Raw genomic sequence first — 24,309 nt, 5'->3', positions numbered from 1 at the left:
GAAAATGATCAAATTGTTACAGACTTGTGATGACGATAAGGTTGCTCTGCTTACTTTCCTTATTTTAGAGCCAGAAGAAATCCCCTCGATCCCAGGTGAAAGTACAGTGATGGCTTTATTTTCATAAAGAAAAATTGACAGTTTAAAGGAGAATACAATACCTCGACTTGTCTCATTTAATTTTTCAAACTAGTTGCTTAGCAGCAGCAGTCCTACACAAACGATTATCCATTATCGATACTATAATTGAAATATTTTTAGAATTGTTCACTAAGTAAATTATCAATGCATGACTAACAGAAAAAGAGCTTAAATACCAGACTTAAAAATATAAAGATGTCAACTCTAAGTATCAGATATATACAACTGGACAATGATACACTCAAGAATTGCTTGAGATATTGAGCTTATTTTAGAGCCAGAAGAAATCCCCTCGATCCCAGGTGAAAGTACAGTGATTGTTGCACGCAAGATTACGGAAATCTGTAACAAAGTAGACATTCTGATGGAACTAAACTTCTAGAAAAGTAAACCTGTAACTTTTGAAGTCCCTGTTGAATAAATTTCCAAAACATCCTATGCCGTGGATGTCAAAAATCTACCAAGTAGCCTAGCCAAACCGGAATCAATGAAGGACTTCCTAGAACGAGCATGTGGTGACGTTAGCTCGAAAATTGTTAAGCTAAAGTGCACCCGAGGTGACTGAAAATTTATCACTGCATCCAAATGGTATGCTCACGCAATAGAGACTGCGCTTCGTAGCTCTAACAGAACCATTAGCGTTAAGGTTAAAAGTCCTTTTCACTTTGGAATTACTAAACGTGTCCCAAATGGTCTGACCTCTGATGACGACACTTCTTGTGCCAAATTGTAGTGAAGCAAGCAAAGTTGCTCTACTGGATCTTTTTGGCTGAAATTTGAAACAAAAGAGGATTTATTACGAGCAATGGAGTTCCCATTAGTGATCGATTTCGGATGATTCCCCAGTCAAGAGTTTTTGTTTCTTCTCCTTCGATTCTATAAGTGCGAATCATACGGACATATTTCACGTACATGTATAAACGAAAGTTGTTATTCCATCTGTGGAGACAAAGGTCATGGATGCTCTAAAACAGCTGTGCCAGAAACCGACAAAATGTGCTCCTTGCAACGATACCTGCGGGGCACCGCTTATGTGCCTACAATGCTCTCTCAAAACCGACATACTTATTCCAAACTGAATCAGTAAATAAATGTTGATTACTTTAATACTTTTAATCTAACGGTCTTTAAATAATCTCTTACTTAACTCCGGTCACTGAATTAATTCAAGAAAATACTGGATTTCAGATCCAGTATTTTCAAATCCATGTTTTCATCTTGAAGTCGGAATCAAATGAACCTGGTCCATCCTTACTGACTGTTTGTTACCACGAAATGTTTGATTAACAGTTGAACCACCGCAAAATTCTCATTTAAACACTTGTGCAGAAAGTTAGATTTCATTATCTAATTGACTTCTCTTCAAATAAATTAGGAGGAACCAAATCAGTCTAGAGCTAGCCTTACATGTGAAAGGAATGAATTGGCTAAGAGTGGCGAAGGCTAGATATGTGACAAGAAAAAGTTTTATTCTATTTCTTCTGTTTACTGTTTGTTCCCTTTCAGTTTTGATAGGACAAAGCTCGAAAATTAGACAGGTATGTTGCTGACTATCAAATTTTATTTACTATCCTGAGGGCTAATAGTGCTCGCACGAATTTTTGTAAAATAATTAGCTTGCAGAAAATATTTAAAGTATTACCACCACAAATTAAAAATTTATATGTCTTTTTTTGGATTTTTATGTTTAGAGGGAGGGGGATTTACACACCCTTGGCGGGATCTTTGCTGGGGTGTGCTCTAGAAAAAAAATAACATGAATGGGAAATAAATGAATGCATAAAAATGGATTTATTCAGGGGGATGAGGGCTACAATGTGGAAAAAGCGCTAAAAAGGGGTAAATTCGTTGAAAGGGATTAGAAAGATATGGGAAAAGTATCACAAAATTTGATTATGGGGGGGGGGGGTGTAAATCTGAAGCGTGTGTCCGTGCAATTAATTATTTGTTGTGTAAAACTAGCAGACAACAATAAATTCAACCCTCTCATGCTTGTATGCTCACAAGAAATATACAGCCCCAACATTATAGCTGGAATGGCACATAATAAAACTTAGATTTATGGTCATAGGGTAGTAGGAAATGTAGCGATGGCCTTTAGCTAGCTTCACTGACAAAGTTTTTCGAGAATAATAGTTTGATTATGTTTCTTCTCCATCTATTAAATACCATAGCGGACATACTCTGAAAAGCTTAAAATTAGTTGTAAATTTGTTTTGGTCGAATCTCTAAAAAATGGAATTTTGATACCAATAGTTACACCCAAAGAACTGCATTTTTATGCTGATTCTAAATATATAAGTTTATCAAGCTTAGTTTTACCCATGAAAAGTTACGAGCCTGAGAAAATTTGCCTTACTTTAGAAAATAGGGGGAAACACCCCCTAAAAGTCGCATAATCTTAACAAAAATCACACCATCAGATTCAGCGTATCAGAGAACCCTATTGTAGAAGTTTCAAAATCCTGTCTACAAAAATGTAGAATTTTGTATTTTCTCCCAGAAGACAGATCACGGATGCGTGTTTATTTGTTTGTTTTTTTCCCCAGGGTGATTGTATCGACCCAGTGGTCCTAGAATATTGCGAGAGGGCTCATTCTAACAGAAACTAAAAGTTCTAGTGGCCTTTTTAAGTGACAAAAAAATTGGAGGGCACCTAGGCCCCTCCCATGCTCATTTTTTCCCAAAGTCACGGGATCATAATTTTGAGATTGCCATGATAGTTGAAAAAACTAATAATTATGTCTTTCGTGACGACTTAATCCCACGCAGTCCCCGGGGGAGGGGCTGCAAGTTACGAACTTTGGCTATTGTTTACATATAGTAATGGTTATTGGGATTTTTACAGGCGTTTTCATGGAGACTTTTTCACGTTAAAGGGGGGTCGGGGAGGGGTTTACGTGGGAGGATCTTTCCATGGGGGAATTTATCAGGAGGGAAGAAAATTTCTATGAAGCGGCCATAGGATTTTCTAGCATTATTTAAGTAAAAACAATGAGTATAACAAATAATATAAAACAAATAAAACAATAATATAAAATAAATAATATGATATAATAATATAAAATAAATAAATAAATTATTTTCAGCTGGAAGTTAGAAGCAGCATTAGAACCTAAAACGAACAAAAATTATTACGTATACAAGAGGGCTCGTCTCCTCCACAATACCTCACTCTTTACGCTAAAGTATTCTTAGTAATTTCAACTATGCATTTGTGATTCAGGGGTCATTCTTAAAGAATTGGGAAAAAATTCAAGTTTTAGTGTAAAGAGCGAGGTATTGACGAGAGGGAGAACCCCTCATATAAGTAATAAAAATATACAAATGTACATTTTCGTTACGTAAGTTAGTTTGTAAGTTACGTATATTTATTACTAAAAAAAAGTTCGTAAAAAAAGTTCTAGGTTGCCTTTTTAAGTAACCAAAACTTGGAGTGCAACTAGGCCTCCTCCCCCACCCCCTTTTTTATCAGCATCGTTCGATGAAAACTGTGAGAAAGCCATTAGCCAAAAAAAAATAATATGGAAATTTCGTTTTAATTATTCATGTGCGGTGAGCCAAAATCAAAACGAGCATTAATTAAAAAAAAGAAATTAAATTTAAAAAAAAGTTTTTTTTAACTGCAAGTAAGGAGCGATATTAAAACTTAAAACGAACAAAAATTATTCCGTATATGAAAGGGGTTTTCCCCTCCTCAACACCTCGCTTTTATTGAATGATAGTGTCATTTTGAATAGTCAATGACACCACTATAGTGATAAAATGTAGCAATGGCTGTGATTAACCCAGAAATTTCATATACACCTACTCCCTCCTTCCCCCTAAAAGAGCAAAGGAAATACACATATCTTTTATTGAATGATAGCGCCATTTTAAATAGTCGATGACACCACTAAAGCGATAAAATATAGCAATAGCTGTGATTAACCCAGAAATTTCATATCCACCTCCTTCCCCCTAAAAGAACAAAGGAAATACACATATCTTTTATTGAATGATAGCGCCATTTTAAATAGTCGATGACACCACTAAAGCGATAAAATATAGCAATAGCTGTGATTAACCCAGAAATTTCATATCCACCTCCTTCCCCCTAAAAGAACAAAGGAAATACACATGTCTTTTATTGAATTAAATAAAAAAACAAGTTTTCTCAACTGAAAGTAAGAAGCGACATTAAAACTTAAAACGAACAGAAATTACTTGGTATATGAAAGGGGCTGCTTCCTCATCAACGCCCCGAACTCTTTACGCTATAGTTTGACTCTTTCTCTCAACTCTTCTTCTTAAAACAGTAAAAAAAAACTTTAGCGTAAAGATCGGGGCGTTGATGAGGAAGCAGCCCCTTTCATATACGAAGTAATTTCTGTTCGTTTTAAGTTTTAGTGTCGCTCCTTACTTTCAATTAAGAAAACATGTTTTTTTTTTAATTTCTGAACGTTTTTAAATCAATGCATGTTTTGATTTTGGCTCTCCGCAGAGGAATAATTAAAACGAAATTTGCATATTTAGTTTTTTTTGGCTAAATGGCTTTGTCATAATTTTGATCGAATGATTTCGAGAAAAAAAGAGCAGGGGAGGAAGCCTAGTTGCCCTCCGATTTTTTGGTTAATTAAAAAGGCAACTAGAACTTTTAATCTTTTACGAATCTTTTTATTAGTAAAAGATATACGTAACTTATAAATTAGCTTACGTAAAGAACTTCTGTATTCTCATGTTTTTATTACATATATGAGGGGGTTCGCCCCCTCGTCTGTACCTTGCTCTTTATACTAAAGCTTAAATTTTGTCCCAATACATTAAGAATGACCCCTGAATCACAAAAGCCGTAGAATAAATAGTAGAAATTACTAAAAATACTTTAGCGTAAAGAGCGAGGTATTAGGAGGAGGTGAACGCCTCATATGGGTAATAATTTCTGTTCGTTTTAAGTCTTAATGCTGCTCCTTACTTCCGACTGAAAAAGCTTTTTTATATTTATTTTTTCATTGTTTTATTGTAAATAATGCTAGTCGACAAATTTCTCGATGGAAAGTTCCCCCAGCATATCCCCCTCTTCTCAACCCCCTCCCCCAACCAACAAATCCTCCTGAAAACGCCTGTACACTTCCCAATAACCATTACTATATGTAAGGACTGGTCAAAGTGTGTAACTTTCAGCCCCTCCCATGGGGACTGTGGGGGAGTAAGTCGTCCCCAACGACATTTTTCGACTACGCTGAATAAAATGACTATCTCAGAATTTTGATCCATCGACCTTGGGAAAATAGTTAGCGTGGGAGGGGGCCTAGGTGCCCTCCAATTTTTTGGTCGCTTAAAAAGGGCACTAGAACTTTTCATTTCCGTTAGAATGAGCCCTCTCGCAACATTCTAGGACAACTGGGTCAATACAATCACCCCTGAAAAAAAAAACAACAAAAAAACAAACAAATAAACACGCATCCGGTATCTACCTTCTGGCAAAAAATACAAAATTCCACATTCTTGTAGATAGGAGCTTGAAACTTCTACAGTAAGGTTCTCTGATACGCTGAATCTGATGGTGTGATTTTCATTAAGATTCTATAACTTTTAGGGGGTGTTTCCCGCTATTTTCTTAAATAACGCAAATTTTCTCAGGCGCGTAACTTTTGATGGGTAAAACTAAACTTGATGAAACTTATATATTTAAAATCAGCATTAAAATGCAATTCTTTTGATGTAGCTATTGGTATCAAAATTCCATTTTTAGAGTTTTGGTTACTGTTGAGCCGAGTCGCTCCTTACAACAGTTCGTTACCACAAACTGTTTGATGATAGCGTCATTTCAAGTAGTCAATGACACCACTACAGCGATAAAATATAGCAATGCCTGTGATTAATCCAGAAAGTTCATATAGACCTTCTTCCTCCTTCTTCCTAAAAGAGCAAAGGAAATACACATATCTTTTATTGAATGATAGCGTCATTTTAAATAGTCAATGATACCACTAAAGCGATAAAATATAGCAATGGCTGGGATTAACCCAGAAATTTTATATACACCTCCTCTCCCCCTCCCCCTAAAAGAGCAAAGGAAATGTAAAACGAAAAAAGGGCACGTGCTAAATTATTGTAAGTCAGACAATTTATTCAAATTGAAGTGCTCTCGTTAAATTCCCGCATAAAAAGTTAATTTGGGATGCTGCTAATGGTTGTGGTCAATGCCGCCTAATGGTTTTTAATTGTATTTTATCGATTTTTTCTACAGTAAATTAAGTAAAAACCGCAGAGAAAGTCACATGATGTTAAATCAGGTTAGTAAGACGAGTGATCGGACACACAACATTGGATTTGAACGCAAGAAGACACACTAAAACAATGAATTCAATAAGTTCGCTGACAGTTACTCAACTACAGAAAAACATATAAGATATTCAGCCGATAAAGGCCAAAATGCCGGTCAATATCTATTGATATTTGATGTTGGAATTTTTAGATCATGGTCACGGTGTTGCAATACATTAACTGAAATCATATACTGATTGGATTTTAACTTTGCTATGTTTTTAGATTAGCTCAACTTTTGCCAAGATCAGTGGGAAGAAACTGAGATTTTTGGTCAGACTCAATGCGGAGCAGCTAATCTACGATAAATGTTTGTAAACTTAGGTGTATAATAGTGACTGATTAACATCTGTATTAAAGAGAAGAAGCTGAAAAAGGCAGAGCTTGCCTTTCTTTAGGTTTCTTTTCTTTAGGTAGCGCTGATGTGTCTTTTTTCTTCTGTTTCTTCTTCGGTAATAATTCATTAAGATTTTAAGCCAAACTGGTCGACCATAACAGAAACCAGCAGGACAGCAGGAAGAAAAAGAACAAACTAAACAAATATTACGCCGGTATACAACAAAGTGTCTTTGTCGTTGAAAAAGGGGAAGAATTTAAACCATAACAATTTCAAAAAAAAGGATGCAAAACTAATAGCAAAAATCAAAATATGATGTCAGTTACTTCTGAGTTGCTGAATTGCAATAAACCATTTAAAGAATTCTTTTACAGTTCTGGTGATAAGCCACAAGACATCACAAGAATATGAAATATGCCTTTTCCTTATTTACTGAAAAGTTCGGTTTCCTACTGAAAAAAAATAAATTGGGTACTTGTATGAAATAATTACTACCTAATATTCTCCTAATATTCTCCTAATATGTTTTCTGACGCTCAATCCTAATGAAATATACCTAAGTGTAATAAAAGTATAATACTTTAGAAACAAATTTGGGCTATATATTTGCACATTAGGGGGTTGGGGTAATGTAAGGCAGGTCTGCATGCTTAATATGTTAGGTACAATTATTCTGCATATTATGTTGTAAGAATTCTTTTCTAGCTTCACACTGTCCAAATACTTTAAAGTCCACTTTTAGGGTAACACAGGCCTGATCTAGAAGGTTCTCTGAGACACTAGATAATTAATGTTGCCAAAGATTTTGAGACTATGTGTTGGGACAGAGATTGAAAAGAAGAAAAGAAATATCGATATACTTTGTTATAGCAAAATTGCATGACCAAATCTGGAAGAGATTGGAACAAAGAGTAAAGATACATTTGAAAAGTTTTGAAGTCTCATTGAGTAATACGGTGAATTTGACCTCGGAGAAGTATGAAAGGGAGAGGAAATATGACCAGAAAGATTTTTATATTTTTTTTGAAAATGAGTAACTAAGAAAAACTAATTTTGTGAAAAGTAGTGTGAAAGTTCAATTCGTACTTATCGGTTATATAATATACAATCTCGAATGCGAATGATGCGAGCATGGCACAAGAAACTGGTCCAGCAACTTCTTTATCAAACAGTTCGTGGTAACGAACTGTAGTAAGGGGCTACCCGGCTCAATAGTAACCGAAACTCACAAAAACAGAATTTTGATACCAATAGTTACAGCAGAAGAATTGTATTTTAAAGCTGATTTTAAATATATAAGTTTCATCAAGTTTAGTTTTACCCATCAAAAGTTCCCGAGCCTGAGAAAATTTGCCTTCTTTTTGGAAAAGGGGTAAACACCCCCTAAAAGTCATAGAATCTTAACGAAAATCACACCATCAAATTTAGCGTTTCTGAGAATCCTACTGTAGAAGTTTCAAGCTCCTATATACAAAAATGTGGAATTTTGTATTTTTTTGCCAGAAGACAGATCACGGATGCGTGTTTATTTGTTTGTTTGTTTGTTTTTTTGTTTTGTTTTTTTTGTTTTTTTCCCAGGGTTGAATACATCGACCCAGTGACTGGAATGTAACGAGAGGGCTCATTCCAACGGAAATTATAAGTTCTAATGCCCTTCTTAAGTGACCAACAAAATTGGAGGGCACATTGCCCCCCTCCCACGCACATTTCCCCCCAAAAAACACCGGATCAAAATTTTGAGATAGCCATTCTGTTCAGCTTAGTCGAAAACCAAATAACTATGTCTTTGGGAAAGCCTTAATCTCCCACAGTCCCCGGAGGAGGGGCTGCAAGTTACAAACTTTGACCATTGTTTACATATAGTTATTGTTATTATGAAGTGTACAGACGTTTTCGGGTGGACTTTTTTGCGTTGGGGTGGGGGTGGTTAGGGGAGAGGGAGCGGCAGGATCTTTCCATGGAGGAATTTATCATGATGAAAGAGAATTTCCATGAAGGGGGCGTAGGTTTTTCTAGCATTATTTAAAAAAAAAACAATAAGAAAATAAAAAAATTCCACAGGAAGTAATGAGTAGCATTATAACTTCAAACGAACTTAACATATTACGTATATAAGGGGGTTCGTCTCCTCCACAATACCTTGCAGATTACGCTAAGGCATTTTTAGTACTTTATACTATTTATTCTACGGCCTTTGTTATTCAGGGGTCATTCTTAAGGATTTGGGACAAAATCCAAGCTTTAGTGTAGAGAGCGAGGTATTGGCGAGGGGGTGAAACCCTCGTATACGTAATAAAAATACACAAATATAGAAGTTCGTTACGTAAGTTAACTCTTAAGGTATGTATGTTTATTACTAACAAAAACGTGCGTAAAAAAAAAAAAAATCTAGTTGCATTTGCAAGTAGCCAAAAATGTGAGGGCAACTAGACCTCCTCCCCCACCCCTTTTTTTATCAAAATTGTCCGATCAAAACTGAGAAAGCAATTTAGAAAAAAATTAATTATATGCAAATTTCGTTTTAAATATTCATGTGCGGTGAGCCAAAATGAAAACATGCATTAATTCAAAAACGTTCAGAAATTAAATTTAAAAAAAAGTTTTTTTTTTAACTGCAATTCAGGAGCGACATTAAAACTTAAAACGAACAGAAATTATTCCGTATTTGAAAGGGGTTGTCCCCTCCTCAACCACTCGCTCTTTACGCTAAAGTTTGTTTTTTATTGTTTTAAAAATTAGAGTTGTGACAAAGAGTCAAACTTTAGCGTAAAGAGCGGGGCGTTGAGGAAGGAACAACCCCTTTCATATATGGAATAGTTTCTGTTCGTTTTAAGTTTTAATGTCACTCCTTACTTGCAGTTAAAAAAAACTTGTTTTTTTTTATATAATATCACGCAATTAGCTTTGGTTTGGTTGCAAAATAAATTATAGCTATATTTTATTTAAGTATTTAGTTTTATTTTGGTTTGGTTTATGCAAACAAATTTGGGCTATATATTTGCATATTAGGGGGGAGGTTTAAAACATAGCATATATTAAATACAGCAATGGTTAGTTTACGTATTTAATATATGCTATGCTTTGATCCCCACTTCCCACCCCTAATGTGCAAACATATAGCCCAAATTTGTTTCTAAACTATTATATATTCATCATGTTTTGTTTTATTTCATTAGCATTAATCAAACTTCACTTCCCGAGTGTCTATTGTATAACCAATAAGTACCGTTAAATTTTGTCAAAAGTTATAAAATAAATCTTTCAATGTGTGAAAACAAGTTTTTGAAATATTTGAAAAGAAAAGTTTTGAAAAGAAAAGAATTTAAGAAAGTTTTAGAAAGTTAAAGAAAGTTTTAAAAAAGGAGTTTTTAAGGTTAGTATAACAGTCAAATTGAGATTAATTTTGTAAGTGAATTTATAATTTATATTATTCAAAATATTTGGTCACTTCAGCTTATTTGATATGAGTGCATGTAAATAGGGAGCATATAGTGTTTTAATTAATGTTAAAACAAACGTTAAGAAGGTAAAGAAATTAAGTTTATTTCACTAAGTTCTACGAAATCAAATGTATTCTATTAAATTCTATGAGCTAAATATATAATTTAAATTCTATAAGCCAATAGACCCAACTTATAAATTTGGGAGCCTGAATTGTATTGCAACTTAATTGACAGTTGTTCAAAATACCATTAATTATTATCTTTATTCCGTTTCGCGTGCCCTTTGCCCTTTACCAAAGGCATTATAAGCACGAAGCCTGGAGGAAGGGGTGCACGATTGGGTCATGGACCAACTTCACAACAGATTGCACCTCACTCAATTTATTGGTTGCATGCAAATTTAACATACAACATAACTTAATATTTTATCTGAGCAATATAATCCCCAATGTACGCAGAATCCATGAATTACTCGTGTATTACTGGGAAGCTTGGGACCTGCCTCCCCCCCAATACATGTTACATAATGGCCACTTGTCATGGTGCTTTTCATCTGATGACGCCACAAAAAAAATGTAAACAACATTCCAAATGAATGACTTAAAGATTGATAAGAACACCCAGAAAAAAAAGAAAACAGAAGTATTTCAATACCGAAGCAAGTCATTCAGATGAAAGTATCCAACAGAACTCATTCCTTATCAGTAACGTAAATGAAGGATAAATATCTTTTGAGAAATATTTATTTAATTTTTCCCGACAAGAATTTCGTATTTATGAGACATTAGTTTTTCAAACGGTTTGTGGTAACGAACTGTAGTAAGGAGTGACCCGACTCAATAGTAACTGAAACTCGAAAAAAAGGAATTTTGATACCAACAATTAAATCAAAAGAATCTTTTCTTTACACTGATTTGAAATATATAAGTTTCTTCAAATTTAGTCTTACCCATCAAAAGTTACGAGCCTGAGAAAATTTGTATTATTTTAGAAAACAGGACGAAACACTCCTTAAAAGTCACAAAATCTTAAGAAAAATCACACCATCAGATTCAACGTATTAGAGAACCCTACTGTAGAAGTTTCAAGCTCCTATCTGCAAAAATGTGGAATTTTTGTATTTTTGGCTAGAAGACAAATCATGGACGTGTTTATTTGTTGTTTTTTTCCCAGGGGCGATCGTATTGACCCAGTTGCCCTATAATGTCACAAGTGGGTTGATTATAACGGAAATTAAAAGTTCTAGTGCCCTTTTTAAGTGACCAAAAAATTGGAGGACACCTAGACCCCCTTCCACGCTCGATTTTCCCAAAGTCACCAGATCAAAATTTCGAGATAGCCATTTTGTTCAGCATAGTCGAAAAACCCAATAGCTATGTCTTTGGGGGCGATTGAGTCCCCTTCGTTCGCTGGGAGAGGGGCTGCAAGTTACAAACTTTGACCATTGTTTACACATAGTAATGGTTATTGGGAAGTGTAGAGACTTAGTAATGGTTATTGGGAAGTGTAAAGACGTTTTCAGGCGGCTTTTTCGCGTTGTGGAGGGGTTGTTGGATTGGGGGCAACGGAACGTGTGAGAAGATCTTTCCATGGAGGTATTTATCATGAGGGAAGAGCATTTCTCCGAAGGAAGCGCAGGATTTTCTAGCATTTAGAAAATAAATAAAAAAAAATTTCAACTGGAAGTAAGGAGGAGCATTAAAACCTAAGACGAATAGAAATTATTATGTATATAAGGTCGTTCGTCTCCTCCTCAATACCTCACTCTTTATGCTAAAGTATCCTTAGTAATTTCATCTATTTATTCTACTACCTTTGTGAATCAGGGGTCATCAGAGGTCATTCTTAAAGAGATGGGACAACATTCAAGCTTTATTGTAATGAGCGAGGTATTGAAGAGGGGGCGAGTCCCCTCACATACGCAATTAAAATATACAAACATAGAAGTTCGTTATGTAAGTTTAAATTATTGTTTTAAAAATTAAATTTATTAACGTTTTGTTTTAATTATTCATTTGCGGTGAGCCAAAATCAAAACATACACTAATTCAAAAATGTTCAGGAATTAAATAAAAAAACAAGCTGTTTCAACTGAAAGTAAGGAGCGACATCAAAACTTAAAACGAACAGAAATTATTCCGTATATGAAAGGGACTGTCCCCTCCTCAACGTCCCGCTCTTTACGCTAAAGTTTGACTCTTTCTCTCAACTTTAATTTTTAAAACAAGAAAAAACTTTCAGGCCCTTACCTTAAGAACCGAGGAAATTCGCATTTTCGCAAGAGTAGTGATGCTATAAGGCTTTTAAAGTCACGCATACGGGGTATGTTATTGGAGCTACTAACTCCTCAAGACGTTATTACGCACACCTGGGTCTTCCTCGATACTATAGTATAGGTGTTCGTTATGTAATGGTTTAGTAAAAATTCCATGACACAGATATCCCGCTATTCCATGACAGCCATCAGGTGTTATTGATTTTCTTCAAGATTACTTTGGTTTTTACGTAATAGGGAAGATTTACCTGTGTTAAGTATGACATATTCTCGCGTGATTTGTTTCTTCAGGCGCCATGGAAAAACCCACTTGTAACTGAGGAGGGCACACACATAGTGGGCTAAGTAATGGCGATGCACATGTAGGATGTTACGTATTACTTCATGAGATTTTTTATTCAAGATTTTATTTTCTTCAAGTATTTTTTCCTAAAGGCACTTTTTTCTTTCAAGTTTTTTTGTTTTTTCATCAAGATTTTTGTCCGCTTTAGAAATCAAATGTAAGAACAGAGATTCCCCAATGACCAGACCTGGGCCCTAGACAGTTGGACCAACAAACCTTTTAAAATATTTTGATTCGAGAAAAAATTTCTAAGCGACAAGTTGTTTCCCCTGCCCGGAGAATTTGTTGTACAGTTCCTAGTAGGATTAAATGGATCGCGTGTTTCCATTCCAATGCTATTGACTATTGATCTATTTAGCAAACCTGCTTGCCACATTGTGTTAATGTTTTAACGCTATCTAGACAGGTTAACTTAGGTATGGAATCAGTGATATGTTACATAGCATTGACGTTAGATAATTCATTGCGTAAATGATTACGTATTGAAGATTCATCCAGAAGCAAGAAATCTAAAAGACACAGACTTTTTTGTATATACAAGTTTCGTTAATAAAAAAAAAAAACATTTTTAAATCCAAAATCACAGGAAAAAAGTTGTCAAAACTCAACAAACGGAGAAAATGAAGATAAAGAAAGCTGAAAAGGGATTACACATAAGCAAAAAAGCGTGAATTAAACAAACGCAGGAACCATAGCAACCGATTCCAGGGGGAAGGGTTGTAATTAAAGGTTAATTTAAGCCACATTTAGATATATTTCTGAGAGGTATTAATGAAAATATCTCGCTCCTTTGAGCCAAGACTATGCATTCTTGATTGCTAAGCATCATAAGCATAATAAAATCATGAAACCACAGAAAAAGCAGTTAAAACTCAACAATCAGAAAACAAAACGTGAAAAAGCTGATATATGATAAAATATAAGCAAAAAGGCGTGAATTAAAGAAAGGTGGGAACCAATAGCAACCAATAGCACTCTAGCAGCCAATTCTAGAGAAAGGGGGAGGGTTGTTATTAGAGGTAAATTTAAGCCATACTAAGAGATTCTTCTGAGGGGTTTGAGTGAAAATGCCACGTTTCATTTTTGTCTCTCTCTTACCGTGCCTGTGTGTCTAACTGTGCGTTTGCCTGTCTCTGTGTGTGTGTGTCTAAGTCTGTGTATGTCTGTCTCTGTGCTTGTTTTTGTTTATTTGTGTGCCTGACTCTGTGTTTTTGTGTGGGTTTTTCCTTTCTCACACGGCGCCTGTGTGACTGACAGTGTGTGTGCATGTCTCTTTGTGTGTCCTAGTGTGTGTTTGCCTGTCTCTGTGTTAGTCTTTTGTGTTTGTATGTCTGACTCTGTGTGTTTTTTTGTGTTTTTCTCTCTCTCTCACCGTGCCTGTGTGTCTGACTGTGTGTTTACCTGTCTCTGCATGTGTCCAAGTGAGTGTTTGCCTGTCTCTGTTTTAATCTTTTTATGTTTGTATGTCTGACTGCGTGTGTTTTTATGTTTTTGTCTCTCTCTCTCACCCTGCCTGTGTCTCTGACTGTGTGTTTGCCTGTCTCTGCATGTGTCCAAGTGTGGGCTTGCCTGTCTCTGGGTTAGTCTTTTTATGTTTGTATGTCTGACTTTGTGTGTTTTTGTCTTTCTCTCATCGTGCCTGTGTGTCTGACTCTATGTTTGCCTGTCTCTTAATGTGGCTTAAATTTACATTTAAAACTACACGTCACCCTCTCTCATGGAATTGGTTGTTATGGTTCCCGCCTTTCTTTAATTCATGTTGTTTTTGCTTATATTTTTCCCTTTATCAGCTTTTTTACGTTTTGTTTTTCCGTTTGTTGAGTTTTAACTGCTTTTTTCTGTGATTTCATGAATTTTTAATACTTGTGATGCCTAGTAATCATGAATACACAGTTTTGGCTAAAAATAATTTGCCATTTTCATTAAAACCTCTCAAAAATATCTCTTAATATGGCTTAAATTTACCTCTAATAACAACCATCCCCCCAGGAATTTGTTGCTAGGATTCCTGCCTTTCTTTAATTCCCGTTTTTTGCTTATATTGTATCTTTATTAGCTTCTTCACGTTTTACTCTTCCGTTTATTGATTTTTAACTGTTTTTTTCTGTGATACCAAAATTTTATAATGTTTTTTATTAATAAAACTTGTATATACAAACAATTTTTGTCTTTTAGAATTATTTCCTAATATGAATCTTCAGTGTGTAATAATTTACGCAATGAAATATCTAAAGCCAATGCTATGTAACATCTCACTGATTCAATACCTAACTTAATCTGCCTAGGTCACGTTAGAACGTTAATACAATTTAGCAAGCAGGTGCGCTTAGTAGATCAATAGTCAATTGCATTGAGATGGAAAATTGCGATCCATTTAATTCTTCTGGCAACTTTGCAGCGAATTATCTGGGCGGAGGAAAGAACCTGTCACGTAGAGGATATTTCCAGAATCAAAAGTTATGAAAGGTTTGCTGTTCCAGCTGTCTAATGCTCAGGTTTGGTCATTGGAGAAATCTCTGGTCTTACATTCGAATCATATAGCGGACAAAAATCGTGAAGAAAAAAAACACCTTGAAAGAAAAAAACGCCTCGAAAAAAAATGTTGAAGAAAATAAAATCTTGAAGAAAAAAATCTCTTAAATGATTATATAACATCTAACGTGTAACACTCACGCCATTACATAACACTCGTGTACGTCACCATTACATAACACCCGAGGTGTGTGCCCTCCTCAGTTACAAGCGGTGGTTCCCCACGGGGTCTGAAGAAACAAGTCGCGCGAGAATGCGTCATCCTTAACGCAGATAAACTTTCGCTATTACCTAAAAACCAAAGAAACTTTAAGGAAATTAATAACACCTGCTGGCAGTCATGGAATGGTGGGATATGTATGTCGTTAAATGGTGGGATATATGTGTCGTGAAATTCCCTATTACGTTAAAAAAAATTTTACTGTACCATTACATAACAAGCAACTGCAGTCTAGCATTGCGTAAGACCTAGATGTGCGTAATAGCATCTTGAGGGGTTGGTAGCTCTAATAGTATACCCCATTTGTGTGATTTTAAAGGTCTTATAGCATCACTACTTTCGCGGTTAGCATCCATCCTATTATTTATTTCTAAAACTTTTTTTGTCATGGCTAGTAGGTTACAACAAGATCGCATAGAGATGCTTGGGGGGTTCACTCAAAAGCTTCTGTCTTTCCCTACCTATAAATTCATCTTAGTTACTCCATCGTAAATACACATAAGTGGTGCCACAAATGATACTTTTAATGCTATTTCTGGAATTGAAAGGTTGGGAAGCATGATAAAGGCACTATTATAACCTCCACGGTTTTTACAGTTTTTGTACACGGTTTTTTCCCTTTTGTACAGCCCCCCTCTCAGCCCCCTTAGGGAGCGAAAGCTGAAAATACCTCCTGGGGGAAAACTACCTATTAAAAAAATGTCATCCACTGATTTTTATTTTCGTATGACAACATACCCTTCCGACTCTTAATCTTTCTGATGAAGTTGCACATGCCTTGTGGTAGAGTTTAAGGGAGGTGGGAAGTGAAAACTACGTTTGACGTCCTCTTTAAAAAAAAATTATATTGACTTGCTTAGTATCACCTCCTAAATTAAACAAAGATCTTTGTGTAAGGTTTGTTGTTTATGTTTAAAAAAACACAAATATGAAGTAATATAAACTACGTTACTACTTCGAAATTTGTGCAACTCATATCTATTTAACCAGCTCAAACAAACTGATATGAAATATTTTCCAATGGTTGTATAATTCTAAAAATTAGCGCTTTAATGAAAACTGAGTTTGTTTGAGTATTTTTAGAGTATTATAATTTTATATTAGACATTATCGGTATCATGGTCAGTTAAAATTTATTGAGAGAGCCTCATAAATTAGTCTTCTATCTGTTGCACAACTGATGGAGTTTTTGCTCCTAATAGAACATCCTGTTTTTGAGGGTCAGTTTTGTGTTTTAAATAAAGCGGGGTGAACAATCAATTTCCGGACATAATCGGACATTCAGCTTACGAATAAGTTCTCGCTAATATTTAGAAAGTAACCTACTTAATAAATCTCTCAGTATCTTTCAGTATTTATCAGCCGGTTATAAAGATTATAGTGTTATTTAGTAGTAATTTTGAGCGTGGTACTAATTTTTAGGTTTTATTTTATTTTTGATTGTCATTTCTTGTGTTAGCATGTATTTTAAACCTAATTAAGGGTTATACCATCTTAAACTTGAAGTCATGAATCCAACTTAAAATATTCAGCACTGTATGTTTCAGTTGTAGGGAGAGAAGCTTATACCCTAGGTCCCATCTGCACTATCCCAAAAGCGTAATAGGCAGACTAAGGTGCATCTCTAGTTAGTATTCTAATGGTGCTTTTCAAAATGGTGCTATTATAATGGTGCTACAACAATATTTTTCATTCAAGCTTAAAAATCTGGTGGTAAATCGAAGAGGATTGAAGGCTGCCCCTACAGCGGATGTAGACCAAGAAAATACGCAATATTATGCCTATATTCCTGTTCCAAGAAAGACCGAGGAATTTTTTGGTAAGATGGTCACGATCATTTCCAATAGCTCGTCGATAGTTTTGATCTTTGACTTTTGAGTATTTGATCGGATTAGTTTTTATTTACTTAATAGGGTAGCTTTGTTCGATTTAAGAGTTTGAGATCAATTTAAGACGGAGTTTAAGCGGTAAAAGGCATTGCAATTAGCCAAACCTCAAGACTGCTATAAGCAGCGAATTTTTAATCATTTTACAGGGTACTAGTCACTATCCCTCCATAAAATTCCCCCTGCTAAATAAACCATTAAAATAAACGCCAGAAACTAAGAGTGTTGTCACCCTGTAGCACTCTCATGGATATTGCCCACATTTTTCCAGGGGAAAATCCTGCCAGAATATTGGATGCCCACTGATTTTTCCCCGAATAATTTCCCCATAACATTATTTCTTCATAAGTAAATTATGTATCCAAAGAGAAAGAAAGACAAATAAAAAATCGGTCAGAAGTTGAGAGTCCCAGCTCCTTTTTTTAGTTGAAAGTGATTGGAGACCCACCAGCCCCTGTTCTACAACTGTTTTTGATATCTGGTCCTTTTGTTACCTCTTCGGACATCTGATCGACATTTTGAGGTACCTAATTTGTACTTTTTTTTTCCCTTTTCCCCATTGTATCCCTTGTCATAGAGCCTTTCGAGGGGGATTAAGTGTATAGTGATTCAATTTTGAATTGTATTTTGTATTGTCTTTTGTCTAATAATAAATCTTCTCTCTCTCTCTCTCTCTCTCTCTCTCTCTCTCTCTCTCTCTCTCTCTCTCTCTCTCTTTCTTTCTTTCTCTGTGGCTGCTTGATTTTGCGTGTGGGGAATTTTCCATCGGGGAGGGGATTATCTGGGGGAGATTTTCTGCGGGAGGCATTTCTCCGGGACAATTTTTCTTAGGGGATAACTTTCTAGGGGATTTTTCCTAAGGGGGAATTTTACGCGGGGAATATTCTGTTGAGGGATTTGCTTAGCCTAAAGAACTTCCTTATACAGAACGAGAGTGGAAAAAATAACTAGGAAGGAAGAAGATTTTGAAATATGTGGGGAGTGAGTGAGACAGAGAAAGAAAGGGAGGGCCACAAATAAAGAGTGCTGACCAAATACCTAGTTGGTATCCCCATGTTCAGGGGCATAATTTTCTTTGGGGGAGGAGAAGGAAAACTATCCCCCCAGAACCCAGTTTGGTTTCCCCCAGCTGAAATTTAGTTTTGCAAAACATCTTGTCAAAACAAAGTGAAGCCTGCATTATTCAAGCATCCAGCGAAACAGCTCAATTTTCTTGAGTATATTTTTGCCTTTATGGTACTGCTCTGACTTTGCCCCCTCCAAGATTTTGACAAAATTACGTCACTTCCCTAGTCTAAGTTAATCAAAGCCTAACCAAAGCAGGCCATAGGCTAGCCAAATCTAACGGGATTTTGAGGATTTTCCAATTGAAGATTTTCCTCTCACTTGTATGCCCAACCCTCGAGTACTCTTATCCTGTTTGGAATCCTGTTGTCTCCATTGAATTGTCGGACAGAAAAGAGGGAGTCCAAAAAATGTGCCTAAGAATTATCTTTAATGAGGGTAAAGTGCCTTATATATCCCTTCTTCTGAGAGCCAATCTGTTTACCCTTAATGAAGGAAGAGCAAATATTTCTTTGGGTTTCACTAGCAATGCCCTTCACAACCCTTGGACCAGTACATTTTCCCTAGTCAATATTCTTCCCTTAGAGCCCGCTTCCCACGTTCTGCTTCAAAAAAATCCCCCTCCCTGCCCCAAGAAAAGTTTCCACTAAAAGATATAGAAAATATTCATCACTTACACAGTTTACATATTCAATCAATGAATCTCCTCATCTTCCCCCGCGTTATCTTCTTTTTCACTTATAATTTTAATGTTCATTTTGCAAATTTCGGGCTTTCTGATTTTTGATCGCATGACTAAATTGTTTTTCTTTTAATTTTATTTAATGTTATGCCTTTTTTATTTTACGACTTTTTTTTCGTTTTGACATTTTTTCATTCGGCACTTAACTTTTTTAATTTGAGTTTTAATTCTTCTTGACATTTTTACTTGCTTGACATTGACCCTTATATATATATATATATATATATATATATATATATATATATATATATATATATATATATATATATATATATATATATATATATATATATATATATATAAGAATTTACATATAATATAATTATATGAATTTACATATAATATACATATAGACAAATAGATATAATATACATAATTTACATATAGAATTTACATATAATATAAATATATATATATATATATATATATATATATATATATATATATATATATATATATATATATATATATATATAAGAATTTACAAGACTATTAAAATTGTGTTTGCTGGTAATCCAGCCGTAATCAAACAAAAAGCAGAATGCTCTTGAACGGGGCAGGGATTTTGAAGCTAAAAATGGATTTAAAGGAACTGGAGATTTTATTGAAGGGGTAAGGAGTGCGTATCCAAACCGATTAGGGTGAAGGAGGAGCGTGGATTTAAAGGAACCGAAGATTTTATCGTAAAGGTAGGCAAAAGGGTTATAGGTTTTACCCTCCCCCCTGGCGATTACCAGGTCGGGGGGGGGATCTCAAAGTTTTTTCGGACGACTTTCAGAAAAAAGGGGGTGGGAGGGGGTCTAGCTGACCTCCAGTACTTTTGGTCACTTGGAAAGGGCACTAGAACTTTTATTTGCGTTCAAATAATCCCTCTCCTGTTTTTCTAAGACTATCGGTTCGATGTGATCACCCCTAGGGAAACAAACAAAAGAAAAACAAATAAACAGGCATCCATGATCTCTATTTTGGCAAAAAATACAAAATTTTACGTTTTTTCAGATGGGAGCTCGAAACTTTTCCAACAGGGTTCTCGGATACGCTGAATCTGGCGATTTGATTTTCATTATTATCCCCTGACTTTTAGGGGTTGTTTCACCTTTTTCAAATGGTATGTAGCTTTGTGATGAGTAATATTAAATTCAAGAGTCTTATATATTGAGAATCAGCATAACAACCTGATTCTTTTTTTATACCTATTGACATCAAAATCCTGTTTTTTAGAGTTTCGGTTCCTATTGAGCCGTATTGCTCCTTGCTTAGTTCGGTACTGCGAACTCTTTGAAACTGTTCATGGCAATAAAGAGTAAGTAAAGACTGATCCTTGTCGATTGTTAAATAAAATAAAAACTAATTTTTTTAACTGAAAGTAAGAAGCGACATTAAAACTTTTAACGAACAGAAATTATTCCGTATATGAAAAGGCTTTTCCTTCTCAATGCCTCGCTCTTTACGCTAAAGTTTGACTCTTTCTCTTAACTATACTTTTTGAAACAGTAAAAAACTTTAGTTTAAAGAGCGGGGCGTTGAGGAGGAAAATCCCTTTAGAAATACGGAGTAATTTCCGTTTGTTTTAAGTTTTAATGTCACTCCTTATTTTCGGTAAAAAAAATTATTTTTTAATTTAATTTCTGAACGTTTTTGAATGAATTCATGTTTTGATTTTGGCTCTCCGCACATAAATAATTAAAACGGAATTTGTGTATTTTTTTTAGCTAAATGGCTTTCTCATAGTTTTAATCGGAACATTTTGAGAAAAAGGAGAGGGGAGAAGGTCTACTTGCCCTCCAATTTTTTGATTACTTGAAACGGCAACCAGAACTTCTAATTTTTACGAACGTTTGCATTAGTAAAAAATATACGTAACTTGCGAATTAACTTACGTAACGAACTTCTAAATTCATATGTTTTTATTGCGTATGTGAGGGGGTTCGCCCCCTCGTCAATGCCTCGCTTTTTATACTAAAGCTTAAGTTTTTTTCCAAATTCCTTAAGAATGACTCCTGAATCACAAAGACCGTAGAATATATAGTTGAAATTACTAAAAATACTTTAATGTAAAGAGCGAGGTATTGCGAGGAGATGAGCCCCTGTTATGCGGAATAATTTCTGTTCATTTTTAGTTTTAATGCTGCTCCTTACTTCCAGTTGAAAAAACTTTTCATATTTATTTTTTCATTGTTTTTTTTTAAAATAATGCTAGAAAAACCTGCGCTCCCTTAATTGAAATTCTCTTCCTCCATGGCAAATTCCTCCATAGAAAGATCCTCCCATTTAATCCCCCCTCAACTTCTTCGACCCCCAAAAAAAGACAAAAAAATCCCCTGAAAACGTCTGTATACTTCCCAATAACCATGACCATATGTAAACACTGGTCAAAGTTTGTAACTTGTAGCCCCTTCCACAGGGACAGTGGGGGAGTAAGTCGTCCTCAAAGACATAGTTATTAAGTTTTTCGACTATGGTGAATAAAATGGCTATCTCAGAATTTTGATCCGGTGATATTGGTGAAAAATGAGCGTGGGAGGGGGCCTAGCTACCCTCTAATTTTTTGGTCACTTAAAAAGGGCACTAGAACTTTTAGTTCCCGTTAGAATGAGCCATTTTGCAACATTCTAGGACCACTTGGTCGATACGATCACCCCTGGGAAAAAGAAAAAAAGTAAAACAAAAACCAACAAAAAAACACGCACCCGAGTTCGGTCTTCTAGCAGTATGGTTCTCTGATACGCTGAATCTGATAGTGTGATTTTCGTTAATATTGTACGACTTCTAGGGGGTATTTCTCCCTATTATCTGAAATAAGGCAAATTTTCTCGGGCTTGTAACTTTTGATGGGTGTTACTAAACTTGATGAAACTTATATATTTAAATCAGCATTAAAATAAAATTATTTTGATGCAACTATTGGTATCAAAATTCCATTATTTAGAGTTTCGGTTACTATTGAGCCGGGTCGCTCCCTACTACAGTTCGTCACCATGAACTGTTTGATAAACATAAAAGCAAGTTTTTTTTAACTGAAAATAAGGATCGACATTAAAACTTAAAACGAACAGAAACTATTCGGTATATGAAAGGGGTTGTCCCCTCTTCAACGCCCCCCTCTTTACGCTAAAGTTTTATTGTTTTAAAAAGTAGAGTTTTAAGAAAATAGCAGACTTTAGCGTAAATTTCTTTTCGTTTCAGGTTTTAATGTTGCTACTTACTTTCAGTTAAAAAAAACTTTTTTTTTTCTTAATTTCTGAACGTTTGTGAATTAATGCAGGTTTTGATTTTGACTCAACGTATATGAAGAATTAAAACGATATTTGCATATTAATTTTACTTTTTTGGCTAAAATGGCTTGTTTTGATCGGGTAATTTTGAGAAAAAGGGGCGGGGATCGGGGCCTAGTTGCCCTCCAATTTTTTTGTAAAACAGTTCGTGATAGCGAATTGTAGTAAGGAGCGACCCGGCTCAATAGTAACCAAAACTCTAAAAAACAGAATTTTGATACCAATAGTTACATCTAAAGAATCGCATTCTAATGCTGGTTTTAAATATATAAGTTTCATCAAGTTTAGTCTTACTCATCAAAAGTTACGAGCCTGAGAAAATTTGCCTTATTTTATAAAATAGGGGGGAAACACCCCCTAAAAATCATGCAATCTTAACGAAAATAACATCATCAGATTCAGCGTATCACAGAACCCTAGTGTAGAAGTTTCAAGCTCCTATCTACGAAAATGGGGAATTTTGTATTTTTTGCCAGTAGAAAGATCACGGATGCGTGTTTATTTGTTTGTTTGTGTTTTTTTCCCCATGGGTACTAACAGAAACCATGCAATAGATGTCCGATCAAAACTTGTTGTAAAAAGGTAGTAAGTGAAACAGATAGCAATTTTATTCTTTACTCGTTGCTATGAATTTTCAATCTTCTTTAAATCCTTTCTTGTTATCTCCCGTCCTTTTTGAGAACGTCCTACTATGTCTTTCTTGGGTAATAAAAGTCACTATTATTATTATTTAATATATTTCATAGAAAAATAGAACTAAAAAAGGTGATATCTTGAAACAGAATTATCAAATAACGTTTGAAATTAAAATTAATTGTTTTAAAAAAGTCAACCAACCGAAAATATAATTTAATTTAGAAATAGCTTCCGATGGATACACAGCACGTCTCAAATAGTTCAGTCAAAAAAGGGAAAACTAGCTACAAGCACCATTTTTTGCATGTAAATCAGTAGAAGGTTCAAATTTTCTACCATAAATGTGCCAAAGTCAAACAGTTCGTGGTAACGAACTGTAGTAAGGAGCGACCCAGCTCAATAGTCAACGAAACTCTAAAAAACGGAATTTTGATGCTAAAAGATACATCAAAGGATTCGAATTTTCATGCTGATTCAAAATATATAAGTTTCATCAAATTTACTTTTTGTCATCAGAAGTTACGAGCCTGAGAAAATTTGCCTTATTTTTGAAAATAGGCGGAAACACCCCCGAAAAGTCATAAAATCTTAACAAAAATCACATCATCACATTCGGCGTATCAGAAAACCCTATAGAAATAATTTCAAGCTCCTATCTACAAATTAAATAAAAAAAAACAAGTTTTTTTAACTGAAAGTAAGGAGCGACATTAAAACTTAAAACGAACAGAAATTACTTCGTATATGAAAGAGGCTGCTTCCTCATCAACGCCCCGCCCTTTACGCTAAAGTTTGACTCTGTCTCTCAATTCTTTTTTTTAAACAGTATTCAGCTTATGTAAAATGAAATGAAATGAAATACTGTACTTAAACAACACTCGTCAAATCAGATAATACGGCTGAGTAAGTAATTAAAACTGTTTATCAATTCGACAGTACCAAATTAACCAAAGCCAACTATTGTTAAATTCTGTATCTTTACTATTTATAACATTATAGTCGTTATTATATTATTGTTATTACATGTATATATTATTTTTCCATTGGGAAAGCCAACAAAACTTGCTTAAGTGGTTTAGGAACACAATGCAGTGCTTTTGAAAAC

At 34.9% G+C, this 24,309-nt stretch overlaps 1 protein-coding gene across 2 annotated transcripts in view; it reads left to right on the top strand.

The window, feature by feature from the left end:
• Positions 1 to 1,373: 1,373 nt before the first annotated feature.
• The window catches only part of LOC136027018 (galactosylgalactosylxylosylprotein 3-beta-glucuronosyltransferase P-like), a 99,718-nt gene continuing 76,782 nt past the window's right edge, over positions 1,374 to 24,309 (top strand). The window contains exons 1-2 of one of the 2 annotated variants that reach the window (XM_065703925.1): positions 1,374 to 1,679; positions 17,299 to 17,419. In XM_065703925.1, the coding sequence (XP_065559997.1) occupies positions 1,560 to 1,679; positions 17,299 to 17,419 (241 nt within the window). In that variant the 5' untranslated portion in view covers positions 1,374 to 1,559. The remainder of the gene's footprint in view (positions 1,680 to 17,298; positions 17,420 to 24,309) is intronic. The other variant, XM_065703935.1, reaches the window with a different exon arrangement.

The sequence above is a fragment of the Artemia franciscana genome, chromosome 1 (genome assembly GCF_032884065.1).
Source record: "Artemia franciscana chromosome 1, ASM3288406v1, whole genome shotgun sequence".
Lineage (NCBI taxonomy): Eukaryota > Metazoa > Arthropoda > Branchiopoda > Anostraca > Artemiidae > Artemia > Artemia franciscana.
The sequence above is the reverse complement of the archived record's forward strand: the minus strand, read 5'-3'. Positions and strand labels throughout refer to the sequence as shown.